We start from the raw sequence: 17,116 nt of genomic DNA, 5'->3' as shown, positions 1-17,116 counted from the left end.
TCTTTAAATCTTAAGTATGTAATGGATATGCAGCGTATTTATCATTAAGACTTCACAACTAATTTTAACAATCTGTATGCTAACCATTAAACATGTTTATTATTCACAACAAAGCCAAATAAAAAATGTAAATTGACTACTTTCTCTTTCATTAGTACTCTTGTTGTTTTAATTTTAATGAACCCTAATAAAAAACACATTTTGTCATTACACTGCACATATGATAAACCAGCTATATTAAACATCATTAAGTACTAAAAGCTACAATTAAACTAAAGAATAACTATCTTTTTGAGCCCCTCCCTTTTTTGATATCATGATGCAAATCTTCATCCTGTGCTGGTCTTTTATATTGCATAGAGGACCAGAAATCACATCTCCACCAGGATGATGAATACACTCACTCCTCTGCTCATTGTTCTCTCTCTGCCCTGTAAGTTTTCTTGCTTCTTATTTTTCTTATATCAAAAAACATCAAGTGATACTCATTTGTGGCTCCATTACAACTTTCCAGGTGTCTCACTTGTTCCTCTCTTCTTTCATCTCATCAGGTGTTACAGGTCAGAGCATGGAGTCCATTCCTTCCAGTCCAGTAGTGAAAAAGCCTGGGGAAACTCTTAGTCTCTCCTGTAGAGGATCAGGCTTCAGTTTTGATTGCTGTGTTATGATCTGGGTCAGAGAACCTGCAGGAAAACCACTGGAGCTGATCGGGAGCGGCTTCTCAACTTCCAGCAGAAACAGTTATGCAAGCAGTTTGAGAGGACGTGTAGAAATCAGCAGAGATGATAGCAACAGCATGGTGTATTTGAGGTTGTCCAATTTGAGGCCAGAGGACTCTGCTATTTATTACTGTGCCAAAGAGAAACACAGTGGTTAAAGCAGCTGAAGAGGCTTTACAAAAACATCCTGCCATCTATTTTTAGAAGAACCCAAAGGAAGCAGTTGTTCATCAAAAACAGGGACACCGGCTGATGAGACAGTTGTAAGAAATTTCTTTAATATAAGAGATGATAATGATAATAAGAAACATTATTTAGAAAAAAAGCAAATAATGAAAATAATGGACATGGATAAAAAAAAGATTGCCACCTATCAGACGTTTATTAAAACTTTTAAATAAAAATATTTTTAATAAGACCAGAAGCTCCCATGCTATCACCTTGAGTACCAACCTGTTGTCTGTAGCTCTGCTGCTGCTGGATCCTGTGACTCTCACTGAAGTCGAGACACTGACAGCAGGATCACAGCACATTAAGTGTTACTGTTATTACAGTGATATTCAATGTTTTTTCAAAAACATTTAAACATGAACAGTTGGCACAGCTTTCCTCTTGAAATGTGCACTTACTGAATACTGAAAACAACATTTACAGAAAAAAAATCTGAACTTTTGATGCGCAGGTCTAACTGTATATCTCTGTGAACGTAGAATAAGATTTGAAATATCAGTTTTATCTTTTATTTTCTGTTTATGAACGCCCACATAAACTTGGGTTGTAAAACATATATTTGAATAAAAGAAATCAATTAAAGAAGGTCTGAACTGATATGACAAACCCATTTTTTTTTTACAATTCTTTATTAAATTATTTTATGTATATGATATAAAATGAAAGCTTAGACAGATGGATTCATCTTTTTTTTTAACTTTCAGTGTGTATCAAAAGTGTTTAGAAAACAAAATCTGCAAATTCAACACTTAATTAAACAAGAGACATAAGCTGAATTTTTTTAAACAAGAAACTGTTTTTTTTTCCTGTTTAGTTCATATAAACCTCCACTGTTTTAAATAGTTTAAGCACAATAATTTAACACCTTTTTTGCACAACCCATTTTCTATAGTTCCATTTTATAGGAAAATACCTAGCTATAATCCAAATGTTTCTGCAGTCAGAAACATATATTTAACTTAAGGGTTGCATAATATTTGAGAGTTATTTTTACAGGTGGAAACTTCAGTAATCGTTCTGTTATAACATTTTTGTATCCATGTATGTAAATTGCACTTACTCAGTCTCCTATAAGAGTTGAGATCATGCCATCAGTGACACAAAGGAGGGAAATCATTGAGTGCAACATGTTCTCTGTAGCTGTGCTCCTGCTGCTGCTGGTTTCTGGATCCTGTGAGTCTCAATAAAGAAAAGACAGAATATGATTACAAGATTCTGCTGAAACACAGATTCAGTATTCAACATGTTTTCTCCACAGGTGTAAAATGTGAGCAGTTGACACAGACAGCATCTGTGAATGTACAGCCAGGTCATCGTCTGACCATCACCTGTCAGGTGGCTTATTCTCTAAGCAGCTATCGGACAGCTTGGATCAGACAGCCTGCAGGGAAAGGACTGGAGTGGATTGGAGATGCACATTATGGATACCCCACATTTTACAAAGATTCACTAAAGAACAAGTTCACCATCAACTTAGACACTTCAAGCAAGACAGTGACTCTAAATGGACAGAACATGAGGCCTGAAGACACTGCTGTGTATTACTGTGCCAGAGACCCACAGTAACACAAAACATCAGTAGAGCTGAACAAAAACCTCTCACAGCTTCAACATGTGTAACATCCTCCACCAGAAGAGGAGCCCCCAGACTACAGAACACTGTTATCTGCTGCATGTCGCTGTTTAGCGCTGGAAAATGCCATGATAATATATATTCTTTTAAAGTTATAGTTATAGATAAAGTTTTATATTTTGTATTTCCAATTCAACCTTAATAACCTGCTAAATTTTTGACATTTTTTATCTGTAATTAAGTAATTAATTAGTTTTAAAAAGTTCTTAAAAGTTCATTAAAAGTTCTTCCATCTAAACCTTTGTGTAAAACCACCTGTAATAAAGGTTAGAATTGGTTTTGTTTCATTATTTGAAAAAAAAAAAAAAGGCAGGACTCATGCTAAAGTTCAGTGAATTTATTTAAAGTGAATTCAAATACATACAAAAAGCTTGGCACTAATGAAGGTCCCAGTAGGACACGGCTGACTTTTCCACAAATCCACAGTGATACACAGATTCTCTCATAAAAATACCAAATAGCTCACCTCTCTTCAGCAGAAATTATGAAAGGACAAAGGTCTAGGAGCCAACTTTTGCTAACTGATGCAATGCAATGATCCAGCAAAGATTGACGGTCTGACGTTACATGAAGTAGTGGCTGCAAACAGTACATAAGGAACAGGTGTGTGCATGAATAACCTGAGATGGCTCCCACCTCTACACAAAAATAGCACAACGGATAGAAAGAGAGAAAATAGAGAGAACTGAGGACAAAGCAATATTCCTGAAATATGCACATTATCTAAGTCATCACAGGGGTAGATGTGATGTTTATTGTTTAGTCAAAGTTTTACAAATAAAAACATGTTTTAGATTTAATTTTAAAAAATCAATAAAATCAACAGTAAACTTATATTTGTCACTTCCTCCCAATGATATCCTGATATTAATCTTCAGGCTTTGCAACTTGCATGTTTTCTCTGTTTCAATCATCAGAAAAGATGGAAAAGTCAATGACCTTTGTGTCTGTCTGCCTGGATATCAGGCTGTGCCCTCTGGCTTCTTAAAAGAAATCTTAAGGACACTTCACATACAATGTGACGACAGCACTGCTGTGCCCAGAAACCCACTATGTCGAAAGCTTGCTCTGTACCATTCTACTTCTCCTAGTAGAAGAAAGGAATGACAAGGATCGGGTACATACAGTGCATATGAAGATCATAGCAAAACAAAACAAAACAAAACAAAACAAAACAAAACAAAACAAAACAAAACAAAACAAAACAAAACAAAACAAAACAAAAATTATGTACTACATGCAGAGCAGGGCAGCCAGTGCGACAAACAGTTCTCAAACTAGCAGTCTGGGCAGCATGCTCTGCTTCCTATGTAAAGCTATTATAATATATCATTCTATTCATCTGTTAGTTGCTAAAAATATTTCCTAAGTTCTTGATATACTGCTGAGTTTGCTTTGTAGGAGGAGTCTATGTAAAACCGATACCTTCAGCAGATTTATATATCTTGGCACCCAATCCACCAGTAGCACTGCAGACTGGACAAAGACATCTGACCTTAACAATGATCAGGAAAGTTTATTTTGCTATTTTGCTGATTTTGTTTTTTTTCTTGACTGGTAAGGACGTTTTTACATTTTTTGTACAAATTAAATGTTATGAAGTAAAGTCTTTGGAATAATAAGCCATAAACATTTCTGTAGGTATTGAAGGTCAAACACTGACTGAGTCTGAATCAGTGGTTAAAAGGCCTGGAGACTCCCACAGACTGACCTGTACATACTCAGGGTTTGGTGGTGATTATAGTAATGCCTGGATCAGACAGGCTGCTGGAAAAGGTCTGGAATGGATTGCTTGGATCAGCAGTGGCAGTAGCACCTACTACTCTCAGTCATTCAGAGGTCGCTTTACCATCTCCAGAGACAACAGCAGAAAGCAGGTGTATCTGCAGATGAACAGCTTGATGACTGAGGATTCAGCTGTTTATTATTGTGCTCGAGAGTCACAGTGACACAAGAGGAAGAAACTCTCTACAAAAAGTCAGCCCATCAAAAACAGGAACAATTTGCTGCCAGCTATTTTTTCCCCTTAAAGTTACAGAAATTATAGTTAAGTTATCGAAACGCTCAAAAATTTAAAAACACTGCCTCAATGGGAAATGCTTTTGTGATGTCTTGTCTGAATTTAATTTTCCATCAGTTAAAAAAAAACAAAACAAAGACACATTAAAATCTAAATTTCTGTTTTAAATACTTTTCTTTTAATTATGCCCAAACCAGTACTACAGTACAACCACAAGGCCATTTATTCTCTCTTATAATTGGTCATTGTCCTTCTGTACAGAAAGCAAAGCTCCTCACACACAGATATAAAGATTAATATCAGCCTGGTGCAGGAGAAAATGAGAAGTTTCAGGTTATCACCCTCAGTACAAGTTCTCTGTAGCTCTGATGCCGCTATTGGATCCAAAGAGTCTCACTGAGGCAATGACAGTATGATAAAAATACATGATTTTATTGAATTGTTTTATCATATTAGAGACCCTGCAGGGACAGAACTGGAGTGGATTGAAAATACAAATTATGCTGCACAAGGACAAGTTGACGATCATCTTAGACACTTCAAGCAAGACGTGTTTTACTGTGCCAGAGAGTCACAGTAATACAAACCATCAGTATAGCTGAATAAAAAAATCCCTCAGAGCCTCAACACTGGTAAGTGTTAATAACTCAATAGGTAGGTCATGAGAAAACAAGAAAATGTCCATAATTAAATCACAATAATGTATGACAATGACAACAACATTCAATGTCACATCCCTAATCAAATTCCCACTCCCTCACTGTGATATCCTGATACAAATCTTCATGCAGTTCATAACAGCACAAAACATCCAAACTCCACTTGTTGCTTGCAGGTTAATCCATATTTCTATTTTATTCTGTCAGTTGTAATCTGTATTAAAACTCAACTTCCTCACAGACACATATAATAACTTGACATGGTGCATTTTGTTGAACCAGAACAAGAGAAGATTCCAGAAGATCACTTTCAGCACCAACATGTTCTCTGTAGCTCTGCTGCTGGATCCTGTGAGTCTCACTGAAAAGAACCACTGACATCATGGATGTTAAGCACTGTTACTTTATGTACAATTAAATGCAGTGTGAACAGCTGACACAGCCAGCCTCTGTGACTCTGCAGCCAGGTCAGCATCTGACCATCACCTGTCAGATCTCTGCAGGGAAAGGACAGGATATTCTGCAGACTGCAGATTCATACTACAAAGATCCACTGAAAAATAATTTCAGCATTGCATTAGAAACTTCAAACAAGAAAGTGACTTTAAAATTGACCAGATTTGCAGACTGAAGTCACTGGTGTGTATTACCATAGAGTCAGAGGAAAAACACAGCCCATCAGCATAGCTTAACAAACCCCCTCAGTTGTAGCATCAAACTACCAGAGGAGGAGCCCTCAGAACATGAATGAATTCAAGATTATTTTTCTCTGGAAGTCAGTTTGTTGATAAATTCTCCAAGGAGAGTCTGTAAGCACATCTTATAATAATAATAATAATGATGATAAAATGTCACAGAATTAAAATAATTTCAATGAGAAATTTAAATATAGTGAGATGAAATTATGCTTGTTGATTTGGGGTTTTGTTTGAAATCTCACCATATTTACTTTTTCAAGTAATTTGTCCCTTTTGAAAGACAGATAACTTGTTTTTAGGTTGAGATAGAAATTATTTAATGAATTAATATAATATATCTGTAAAGAGACATCATCATCCACAGACCTCCAAAAACCTGTGCAGATACTCAAATTGCAGACCACAGTTTCTCATGAAATACATAATCATCCTTTTTTTGCTTCCACAAAAATCATTATATCTATAGTATTAATTATAAAACTGTAGCACTGCAGTTAATGTTCCCATGACTCTTCATTTATGTTTTCTCCAATATTTTTATTACTGATATGATCATGTTTGTGTTTTATTATCAATAAACGTCATTAAGAAAATTGATAATAGTATCTTCACCTTCACCTGTTCTATTGATATAATCAGTGGCTGACTTTAAAACAGATTTATAAATATTACATATGCTAACTATATGGCTAATTGTGACTGGTCTTAAAAATTGTGGAGTGAATGCAAAACCACAATATTTTTGCATGTTGCTCCTCCTCTATAAATCTGACTTCAGATGACAGGTAGCTACGGACACACAGTTTGACAGTATGGACTACAGGACAGGACTGCTGCTGTTAACTATCTGCTGGGCAGGTGAAAATACTCATAGACCCTGATATTACACAACATTTATTTCTCTCAGCAAACTATTTAACTTAGTGTGATTTGATGCACTTGACAGGTGTTGATGGTCAGACTCTGACTGAGTCTGAACCAGCAGTTAAAAGGCCTGGAGAATCTCACAGACTGACCTGTACAGGCTCTGGATTCACATTCAGCAGCTACCATATGAACTGGGTCAGACAGGCTGCTGGAAAAGGACTGGAGTGGATCGCATTTGTACACACAGGCAGTTCTCATTTCTTTTACTCCCAGTCAGTCCAGGGTCGATTTACTATTTCCAGAGATGACTCCAGCAGTAAAGTCTATCTACAGATGAACAATCTGAAGACTGAGGACACAGCAGTTTATTACTGTGCCCGACAGACACAGTGAGACACCGCAACAGGAGAGTCATACAAAAACTACTTCCTCTATTTGCCAACAACACAAGGAATACTGAATTATATCAAAAAAGGTGGAATTTTCTTTAGAAATGCAAGACGAAATTTTCCTCAATGTACTCTAATGCTAAGTGGTAATACACATGTCACATACAATGCTATTCTGTATTAAAGTGATATCAAATTTAAGCACAAATAAGTGAATTTCTGTTCTTTTTCTCAAATTGTTCTGTGTGTAAACAAAAAATGTAAAGAAAAAGACTCTGGAAGATTCATTAAATAAGTGACTAAAGCTTTTTTTGTGATAGTGTTTTTGTACAGTGGAAAAAAGTGTTATAACCTACCAAAAGTCAATCTGGTTTTTGCTTTTCATTGTTTTTTTAAGATTAATGTGCAAAATGTTTAATGGGAAGTGGGTTTTTTTCTTCTAGTATATAATATATTCTAATATATTGCAAGTTTATAGAAACCTGTGCTGTTTTAAGTAATTAATACACTGAGACAATGAAACATACTTGAAATATAAAACATTTTCTACAGTTGCTTTGTGTCACTGCGCTGAGATCACAGGCACTAAGAAGTTGACTATTTTATTTACATTTTTTAAATAATTTTATACAAAACAAGCTATTAAAATAGAGTCATTTATTAGAAAACATCTCATTTGATTTATTAAACACTACAATAATATTTAGCAGTGATTCATTGGAGGTTGTGCATGTGGCTTTGTGATAAATAGGTCCCTCTGGCTTTCCTAGCAAATGGGAAATTAAGGTCTCTTCCTGACAATGTGACACAGTTTGTTGCTGAGAAAAGCAAAGTTGTAGCCAAGCCATCTGGGGCGCACTTACGTCTGTGGTGTGCTGTCAAATACTGTGCATTTGTGTGTTCAATAGAAATAAAGACTAATAAAGGAAATCTGTGCCAGAAAGAGTACATAAAGAGCCCAGCGGCCAGCACTACTAGCAGTATGAGATATAATGTTCTGAAAATAGTGTGCGAATGATTGTCTTGAAAAAATGGTCAGTTTTAATATTTGAAAATTCTAATTTGCTTTAAAATTGCGAACAATATATATATATATATATATATATATATATAAAAAAAAAACAACAATTGGCAAAATGTTTATTATCATTTTTTAGTTTTTTACTTTATCAAAGAGCAATATTTTTTGCTGAGGAGTAGGAGTCAATGCAAAACTCCTATATTAACTAACTTTATAAGTGTTCAAGCCTAAGTCAGGGATGCAACCTCTTATAGACACAGCAGACTGGGCAAAGACAACTGACTTTAACAATGACCAAACCTGTTCATTTAGTTATTTTCCTGATTCTGTTTTGTTTCTTGGCTGGTAAGGACATGCATTTTGCTGAGCAAATTAAATGATATGAAGAAATGTGATAACTGATGAGTGGTTAACATTTCTGTAGGTACTGAGGGTCAAACAGTGACTGAGTCTGAACCAGTGGTTAAAAGGCCTGGAGACTCCCACAGACTGACCTGTACATACTCAGGGTTCAGCAGTGATATTCATGCTAATTGGATCAGACAGGCTGCAGGAAAAAGACCGGAATGGATTGCTTATATCAACCCTAGCAGTGGCACCTACTACTCTCAGTCAGTCAGAGGCCGGTTCACCATCTCCAGAGACAACAGCAGAAAGCAGGTGTATCTGCAGATGAGCAGCTTGACGTCTGAGGATTCTGCTGTTTATTACTGTGCCAGAGACCCACAGTGACACAAGAGCAAGAAACTCTGTAAAAAAACTCAGCACATCAAACCAAGACCTATTTTTTTCTATCATCCATAATCATACATCATCACATTTAAAAACAATGAAAAAGATTTATCAAGAGCTGTCAACAATAAGTATTCTTTCAGCATACTTCTATGTGCTAATATTGACTTCCGCTGTACAATTACGTTAAAAGATTTTTTTTCTTCTTTTAAAAAAAAATGCCCTAAAAAATATTCGGTTTATATTTTGGGGTCAGTGTCCATCTGAATGCAAAGTAAACTTCCTCACAGACTGATATACTGCAGCTGGTTCTAACAGGAGAAGAGAAACTTCCAGTAGATGAATTTCAGTGGCAACATGTTCTTTGTAGCTCTGTTGCTGCTGCTGCTGGATTTCGTGAGTCTCTGTGATGGTGCAGCCAATAAAGCTTCAGACCATCACCTGTCAGATCTCTTATTCTGTGACCACCTATTGGACAGCTTGGGCAGTCTGCAGGGAAAGGACCGAAGTGGATTGTGCTTGATACACTGGGGCACTCAATTTAAACATTAACTGTTGAACACATTCGGTATTAAATGAGAAACTTTAATCAACAGAGTGACACAGAAGTGACAGAATATGGAGCCTGAAGACACTGCTGTGTAACAACTATCATTAGACCTGAGCAAAAACCTCTCAACTGCCTGAATAGTTGTAACTTCCACCTAGTGGTATGGTTATGCAAATCTTCAGGCTATGCAGTTTGTATCTTCTCCCTCTCCTTTTTGTAAAGATTTTTGGTTCCTGTTTAAATAAATGTATGAAAGTTTGTCATCTCATGAAGGGACGGGAAAAATATCTCACATTGTTTGTGCATTTTTAAGGTCAGTCTGAATTATTTAACATACAATGTGTTATGTAGAAATTGCAATGACAGAGTTTGTGTTTGTCTGTGAGGGGGAGGAGCTGATGCAAACAACGACCTATATGAAACTATGATGGCTGAATATGTGATAAAGAATAGAAGGCAGAAAATAATGATTAACCTCCACTGTAGATAAGAGCACACATGAGAATTCAAAGCCACCTGAGGAATTGTATTCCCAGTAAAACTAATTATATTATCGATCAGAAAAGCCTCAGTGTTGACAAGGCAGAGTCATGGCAAATTAATCTAAATAATTTATTTAACAAATGAGATCAAAAATAAGACCTGAGTGGCAACAAAAAGAAAAGTTAATCCACAGGGCAAGAACAATACCACCAAGGCAACGACAACAGTTTGATGCTGAGTCAAGCAAAGTCACAGCTATGCCATCTGAGACACACTTATGTCTGTGGTGTGCTGTCAAATACTGTACATGTGTGTGTTCAGTAGAAATAAAGAATAACAGTGAGCAGAAAAAAATAAAATGATGAAGTACAGGTAGAGCACAGTGGCCAGCACTAGTAGCAGTATACGATAAAATGTTATGAAAGTAAATTTTAATATGTAAATATTAAAAAAAAATTAATTACAAACAGAATATAATAAAATCATAGAAAACTGGCAAATTTTACATATTAATTTTCTATTTTATTCGTTTTTTTCTTTGTTAAACAGCAGTATTTTTTACTGAGGAGGAGGAGTCAATGCAAAACTCCCAATTCAATAACTTTATAAGTGTTCAACATTACGAGTTAGGGACCCAACCTCATATACACACTGTAGATTGGACAAAAACAACTGACTCTTACAATGACCGGACCTGTTCATTTAGTTGTTTTCCTGATTCAGTTTTTTTTCTTGGCTGGTAAGGACTTTTTTTAAACAACTGATATAACTGATATAAAAAAAAACTGATTAAACCAATGAATGGTTAATATTTCTGTAGGTACTGATGGTCAAACACTGACTGAGTCTGAATCCGTGGTGAAAAGGCCTGGAGACTCCCACAGACTGACCTGTACATACTCAGGGTTCAGCAGTGATATTTATGCTAATTGGATCAGGCAGGCTGCTGGGAAAGGACTGGAGTGGATTGCTTATATCAACCCTGGCAGTAGCAGCATCTACTACTCTCAGTCAGTCCAGGGCCGGTTTACCATCTCCAGAGACAACAGCAGAAAGCAGGTGTATCTGCAGATGAACAGCTTGACGTCTGAGGATTCTGCTGTTTATTATTGTGCCAAAGAGCCACAGTGACACAAGAGGAAGAAACTCTGTACAAAAACACAGCACATTAAGCCAAGTCATAATTTGCTTTCTGCCATTAACAATTTCATCATGGAACAATAAAAAAGCTTCTTTAATCAAACATTTTAAAAATGCCATAAATATTTTGGGTTCATGTTTTTTATTTTTTATTTATTCATTTTACACACTCATATAAAAATCGGATAGGACTGGTTGGCGCTAAACAGCAGTGTGATCTGGTGCCTTCCCTTGCTAAGCCCCTCCCACACACTTCAGAGGAGATGTTAGGTGGTATTTCTGTAATACAGCAGCCACTGAATTAGTTTTGTTCGAATTTGGATTAAATTGTTTTATTTTAATTTTTTTTCGTTTGTTCCCTTTTCTCTTAATCCTGTGAAGTCTCTCACTGTTACAGTCATCAAACCTGTAGTTTACTCACTGCTCAGGTGCCATATTTGCAACTTAATGCAAGTTATTATGGAAAACAAGCCTTTCCTTCACTGTTTCACCACCTGCTGCTTTCAGGTTTAACTTTTGTTCAAAAACACTAAGGGAGCGTTACGTCACCATGATGAAGATCTAGGGGTGTGTGTGGGGACTGGTAACAAATGGGTCCAGAACGGAATGAAAGGAAAACAGACAGGTGTTTAGTAAATAAACAAATACACACAAACATTTTAAATATCACATTTTTATTTGTTTATTCACAGGGGATATAAAATGATAAAAAAAAAAACTGTACATGGACATACATAACTATAAAAATCATGATTAATAAATGAACTTTAATAGTTACTTTGCTGAATAAAAATGGGTATTAACTCAATCAAACCTGCAACAGTTATATTTTTTTATTTAAAAAAAAGCTGTAAAAAAAATAAAAATACATAAAAACAGTGCCAACTTATGATCTACTAATTTGTTATGAAACATGTCATTTTTTTTATTTACAACACATGAAATCTCAGTAATACACTTTCAAATATTATTAAATTTCAACTTAAAAATCATGTAATGAACTTTAGAAATGGTTTTGTTTTCTTACTTTCAAAGAATCAATGCAATGTTCCTGAAATGAGCACACTATCAGCAAAACACTATATGTGTAAGCAGCCTACTGTTTAGTTGAAGGCATAAATATTACATATGAAATAATATATCATGCTTTTTATTTATTTATTTATTTTTTATTTATATTAGTTTTTACAGCAAATGTCAGCATCACTGGAAAATAAACTTGCAACAATTATATTTTTGCAATAAAAACATTGAAAAGGATTAACATATCAGAAAGAATCATATTTAATTCATTACTTAAATGTCCAGCATTAACATATTTAACATTTAGCATTTAAAGTTACGCATTTGGCTCCCTGAAAATAGGTTATGCCCCTCTGGCTTTACCAGCATGTAAACAACAAACCGCACTGCTGTGCCTGCAAACCTATTACTTCCAATTGCTTCTGTGTGTCCTGTAATGATCAATGGCAGTAAGCAGGTGTATACAGGTATATACATCTGCTTACTGCCATTATATACTAAATGGCATTGAGCAGGTGCAAAATATATACAAAAAAAGTACAGAAAGAAGTGGCCAGCACTAATTCAATATAAAGATAATGGTATGAAAATAGAGTGTGTCCGTTTTAATATTTGAAAATTCTAATTTGCTTTAAAATTACAAAGTATAATAAAATCATAGAAAATTGTCAAACTGTACATGTTCATTTTCTAGTTTATCACTTTGTTAAACAGCAGTATTTTTTGCTAGGGAGGAGGAGTCAATGCAAACACCATTTATTCTGTAACTTTATAAGTGTTCAAGAGTAAGAATCAGGGACCCAACCTCATATAGACACTGCAAACTGGCAACGACAACTGACTTTAAAAATGATCAGATCAGTTATTTTACAGATTCTGTTTTGTTTCTTGGCTGGTAAGGACATACATTTTTGTTAACAAATTAAATAATACGAAGAAATGTGGTAACTAATGAGCTATTAACATGTCTGTAGGTACTGGGGGTCAAACACTGACTGAGTCTGAATCAGTGATTAAAAGGCCCGGAGACTCCCACAGACTGACCTGTACATACTCAGGGTTCAGTTATGATATTGCTGTAGCTTGGGTCAGACAGGCTGCTGGGAAAGGACTGGAATGGATTGCTTGGATCGAGAGTGGCAGTGGCAGTAGCAAGTACTACTCTCAGTCAGTCCAAGGTCGGTTTACCATCTCCAGAGACAACAGCAGAAAGCAGGTGTATCTGCAGATGAACAGCTTGACGACTGAGGATTCAGCTGTTTATTATTGTGCCAGAAACCCACAGTGACACAACAGCAAGAAATGTTGTACAAAAACTCAGCACAGTCATAATTTGCTTTCTGCCATTTTAAAAATGCCATAAATAATTTGGGTTCATGTTTTTTTTATTATTTATTAATTCATTTTACACACATATAAAAATCGGATAGGACTGGTTGGCGCTAAACAGCAGTGTGATCTGGTGCCTTCCCTTGCTAAGCCCCTCCCACACACTTCAGAGGAGATGTTAAGTGGTATTTCTGTAATACAGCAGCCACTGAATTAGTTTTGTTCAAATTTGAATTAAATTGTTTTATTTTAATTTATTTTTCATTTGTTCCCTTTTCTCTTAATCCTGTGAAGTCTCTCACTGTTACAGTCATCAAACCTGTAGTTTACTCACTGCTCAGGTGCCATATTTGCAAGTTATTGCAAGTTATTATGGACAACAAGCCTTTCCTTCACTGTTTCACTACCTGCTGTTTTCAGGTTTAACTTTTGTTCAAAAAGACTAAGGGGGCAACAGAAAAACTTCAAACAAATCCCACTTGAGTGGGATTTGTTTGAAGTGAAAGCATCTAATACAAGGCACTGCTTTCACTTCATATTTGTTTGAAGGATGTGGTTTTTGGAGACTTTTGTAACTGGAATCTACAAATACACACAAACATTTTAAATATCACATTTTTATTTGTTTATTCACAGGGGATATAAAATGATTAAAAAAACTGTACATGGACATACATAACTGTAACAATCATTATTAATAACTGAACTTTAATAGTTGCTTTGCAGAATAAAAATGGGTATGAACTCAATCAAAGCTGCAGCAATTATATTTTGTTATTTAAAAAAAAGCTGTAAAAATAAAAATAAAAAAACAGTGCCAACTTATGATCCACTAATTTGTTAGGAAACGTGCTATTTTTGTATTTATTTAAATTTCAGGAGTTAGACTGGAGTTGATTGCTTGGATCGATAGTGGCAGTGAGAGTAGCATCTACTACTCTCAGTCAGTCAGAGGCCAGTTTACCATCTCCAGAGACAACAGCAGAAAGCAGGTGTATCTGCAGATGAACAGCTTGACAACCGAGGATTCTGCTGTTTATTACTGTGCTCAAGAGTGACAGTGACACAAGAGGAAGAAACTCTGTACAAAAAGTCAGCACATTAAACTGAATCTAAATTTACATTCAGGTTTTCTTCCCCAAAGGGGAACCAGCATTGATTTTTGTGGACCCTTTGTCAATATGTATGCTAGATGACTTTTTTTCTGCACATGCTGATCTGGTGCCAGGGCAAACAGATCAGACCTCTGACTCAGTCTTAGTTATCTCTGTCCCATCTGCCTGTACGCACAGTCCTGACACTGAAGCAGCTCCACTGATATTTGAAGAAGGAGGTTAGTCAAATACATTTTGTCTAAAAGTGTCTAATTGCAGGCTAATTGCGCTTGGGAAAGGTATTTTTATTTTGTAATAATAAATTACATAAATCATTATATCCCACATAAATAGAGCCCTTTTAGAGATGTAAAAAAAAAAAAAAATCCTTTACCTGATTTTATATACAGAATGTGAAAATCAATGTTTAAACACACACACACACACACACACACACACACACACACACACACACACACACACACACATATGTATCTTTGCCTGGCAGCACCCCTGCTCCTCAGTGCCTGAAAAATTACAGGAAGTCACCAGAGGAGGAGCCCTCAGACCACAGATGATTACAGTACCAGGCCACTAACACAAACAGTCTCTGTTCTATGCCACTCTGTAGCACTAGTTTTAATTTCAGTGGTAATAAAATAGTACTAACTGAATTATAATTTAAGATACAGTATACAATTCCACTTTAATAGCTCAAAGCTCAATTGTTGACAAAAGAAAAACAGTACTTTTATCTGTAATTAAGTCCTAGTAACATATGACATGTATATTTGAAGCATTTGAACTAAGCTTCTACTTAAAAATCATCCTGTAACTGAGTTTTGAATTGGTTTTATTTCTATTTTTGGAAAGAAATCAATGCAGTATTCATGGAATAAATGTTTTATCTCCATTATCTCCATAGTTTACTGTTTAGTAAAAGATAATTCATTTTGATTTATTATTAGATTTCACAGTTAAGGATACTTTGTCACATTCTTACTCTCTCCCAATGATATTCTGATACAAACCTTCAGGCTCTGCAGTTTGTCTGTTCCCTGTCTGTTTTCTGGGTTTTTATCTGCCTTCAGAAAAGACACTGAGTTAACGGTGTCTAAGGCACTGTCTCAGAACAGATCCTTCATCAAAAGATGTATAAATATAGATCTATGCAAGGTGGTAAGCTAGTGAATCGAGGAGAAAACGATAATACATAATTTTTGTGCATTTTTAATGTTAGCCTGGATAATTCAAATTGTGTTCTGTCTGAGGAGGAGCCGATGCAAACTATGTTCTCTAACATGTTTAAGTATGTGATGTAGAATATAAGCCCGTGACTACATGATTAGCCACCCATATACACAGAGCAGAGACAAATGGCTTTAACAATGAATCGTCCTAATTTTATGGTTGTTTTTCTTTCAATTTGCTGGGCTGGTAAGGACAGCACAGTTCATTTACATTATTGTTATAAAACAGTACAGAGGTTAATTGTTTCTGTTTGTCTGTAGGTATCAAGTGTCAAACACTGACTCAGTCTGAACCAGTGGTAAAAAATCCTGGAGAATCCCACAGACTGACCTGTACATACTCAGGGTTCAGTGGTCATTCTGCTACTGTTTGGATCAGACAAGCTGCTGGAAAAGGACTGGAGTGGATCGCTTATATCAGCAGTGGCAGTATAACTATATCCTACTACTCACAGTCAGTCCAAGGCCGGTTTACCATTTCCAGAGACAACAGCAGAAAGCAGGTGTATCTGCAGATGAACAGCTTGACAGTTGAGGATTCTGCTGTTTATTACTGTGCTCCAGTGCCACAGTGCCACAAGAGCAAGAAATGTTGTACCAAAACTCAGAACATAAAACCAAGTCTGTTGTTACACAAAGTCACACAAACACCAGACATTACACACTCTTACTTTAAGAGCGTACAGACCACTCATCGTTGGTCCGTGCTGCAGCGGTCAGCCCTTTTGCTGTTCCTTACTCCGACTGACCTTAGAGGAGCTACTGAGGTTTACATAGTATGTATGCATTATCTTCTCATGCGCAATTGTTCAGTCAAAAACTTTTTTCTTTTTTTTTAAATCATATCTCCTGCCAAGTGTTTTTTTTAATCTTCCCCTCTCATTTCAACTATTCATATCGTCCTGACAGTCTACTTCTCAAGCACTAGTCAGGAGTTTACTGTTGTCCACCAAGAATTCCCTTCAACAAAGCACAACAAATATTAGTAGTAACTCGATCAATTGGAGCAATTATAATTCACAATAAAATCTACACTACCATACCATTGTGCCCAGAAACCCATTATTTCCAATGAGAATTTGGGCCACACAAACAATGTGCATGCACATTTTCTAGGTTGTTTTTTTTTTACTTTGTACAACAGTAGTATTTTTTGCAGTAAAGGAGTTAGTGCAAAGCTCATATGTATTCTAATATACACACTGCAAACTGGACAAAGAAAACTGAATTTAAAAATGATCAGACCTGTTCATTTAGTTATTTTCCTGATTCTGTTTT

At 35.8% G+C, this 17,116-nt stretch overlaps 2 gene segments (V, D, J or C); both read left to right on the top strand.

The window, feature by feature from the left end:
• The first annotated feature begins 881 nt into the window (after positions 1-881).
• On the top strand, positions 882-2,853 carry LOC106096728 (Ig heavy chain V region 5A-like). The segment is given in 2 exon segments: positions 882-2,123; positions 2,209-2,853. Coding segments are annotated over 2 exon segments (396 nt in total).
• Positions 2,854-6,758: 3,905 nt separating this feature from the next.
• LOC112845276 (immunoglobulin heavy variable 3-21-like) lies at positions 6,759-7,289 on the top strand. The segment is given in 2 exon segments: positions 6,759-6,818; positions 6,907-7,289. Coding segments are annotated over 2 exon segments (360 nt in total).
• Positions 7,290-17,116: the final 9,827 nt, after the last annotated feature.

This window comes from Oreochromis niloticus, unplaced genomic scaffold (assembly GCF_001858045.2).
Source record: "Oreochromis niloticus isolate F11D_XX unplaced genomic scaffold, O_niloticus_UMD_NMBU tig00006539_pilon, whole genome shotgun sequence".
Classification (NCBI taxonomy): domain Eukaryota; kingdom Metazoa; phylum Chordata; class Actinopteri; order Cichliformes; family Cichlidae; genus Oreochromis; species Oreochromis niloticus.
The sequence above is the reverse complement of the archived record's forward strand: the minus strand, read 5'-3'. Positions and strand labels throughout refer to the sequence as shown.